Source organism: Sinocyclocheilus anshuiensis, unplaced genomic scaffold (genome assembly GCF_001515605.1).
Source record: "Sinocyclocheilus anshuiensis isolate Anshui unplaced genomic scaffold, SAMN03320099.WGS_v1.1 scaffold355, whole genome shotgun sequence".
Taxonomy (NCBI): domain Eukaryota; kingdom Metazoa; phylum Chordata; class Actinopteri; order Cypriniformes; family Cyprinidae; genus Sinocyclocheilus; species Sinocyclocheilus anshuiensis.
The window spans coordinates 2040768-2042198 of record NW_015549571.1 but is presented as its reverse complement, the minus strand read 5'-3'; the positions used below and the strand labels follow the sequence as shown (position 1 = coordinate 2042198).

The 1431-nt window shown below is 37.6% G+C and overlaps 1 protein-coding gene across 1 annotated transcript in view; it reads left to right on the top strand.

Annotated features, from left to right (window-relative positions):
* LOC107657356 (kalirin-like) overlaps positions 1–1431 on the top strand; it is a 231818-nt gene that overhangs the window by 156606 nt on the left and 73781 nt on the right. The window contains 2 exon segments of the mRNA XM_016445398.1: positions 254–376; positions 585–772. Of these exon segments, the coding sequence (XP_016300884.1) occupies positions 254–376; positions 585–772 (311 nt within the window).

Here is a 1431-nt window from a genome sequence, read left to right as displayed (position 1 = left end):
TAAACCTTAAGCTCTATGGAAGATATTTGGAAGAATAAAGGCAAAATGCTGGCAGATATAGTTCCTTTACATTAAATTCAAATGATTTGTTCACTTTATTCTAATATTAGAACATTCTTCATTGGGTGTTTTTGATTCGCTGAAGAATGTTTGGTGTGTGTGAATCCCAGACCTCTCAGGACACTTGCGCTGTACAGACTGATCTGTGTGTTGATTGGGATCATCTGATGGAGTCTGTCTGTCTCTGTGTCAGGCGTTAGAGTGGATCGAGGAGGCAGGAGAGGTGTATCTCGCCTCTCACACGTCCCCTGGAGACTCAGTGGAGAAAACTCAGGAGCTGCTCAAAGAATATGAAGAAGTCCGCGTCTCTGCCAAGGTATAGAGACACAAACCCTTCCCCTCACCTCTCCCTCCTGCATTTACTATTAGTCTCTAATGCGTGACACATACTGCCACATCAACCTTTCAAACAAGTCATTCTCTCTGAGGGACTTTTAAAAGATTGTCACTGCACGACATGACGCGTGTTGAGCATAAATGATCAAACCACACGCTCACACACATAATGTTCATGTGTGACGCAGCAAACTAAAGAGAAAGTGAAGATGTTGATCCAGCTGGCAGATAATTTTGTGGAGAAGGGCCACACGCACGTCACCGAGCTGAAGAAGTGGGTGACGGCAGTGGACAAGCGCTACAGAGATTTCTCCCTGCGCATGGGCAAATACCGCTGCAGTCTGGAGAACGCTCTGGGCATCAGCTCTGAGGTACTGCACATAACCAGCAATAATAATAATAACAATTCATTCATTCATTCATTCATTCATTCATTCATTCATTCGTTCATTCATTCATTCATTCGTTCGTTTGTTTGTTTTATTTGTAGCCCCTTAACCTGCACTGTATCGCTGATAGGAAATTGCTTGTTTTACATCAATTAATGAATCAATTAATTTTTTATAAACTATATACCTACTTTTATACCTAAACTGTATATCAGTACTTTATAGCAGAAGTAAAACTAAAAAGCATAAGGAAGCAAGTTTTTAGGCAAGAATTATTGTTATATTTTAGCATCTCTGTCTGTGATCAGATCATTTTAAGCTGCTAAACTCTGGGAAAGTTTTTATTTATTTTCAAAGATTTATTATAAAACGTTATTATTTTTTCCCCAAAATGCAATAAATCCATGACACTTTTTGTTTCTTCAAAATGCAATAAATCCATTGAATTAATATAAAAGTTATTTTTCATATCGAAACACACAACATATTAAGTTGATCCACATATGACAGCCTCTGAACTTGGTCAAAACTAATCTTATATACAGGCACTGGACTAAAAATACATTCAATCAGTCATAGCTCCCAAAATGAATTCAACGGGTCATCTTGTTAATGCTATAAATTAATTACAACAATAAAAGAAAAT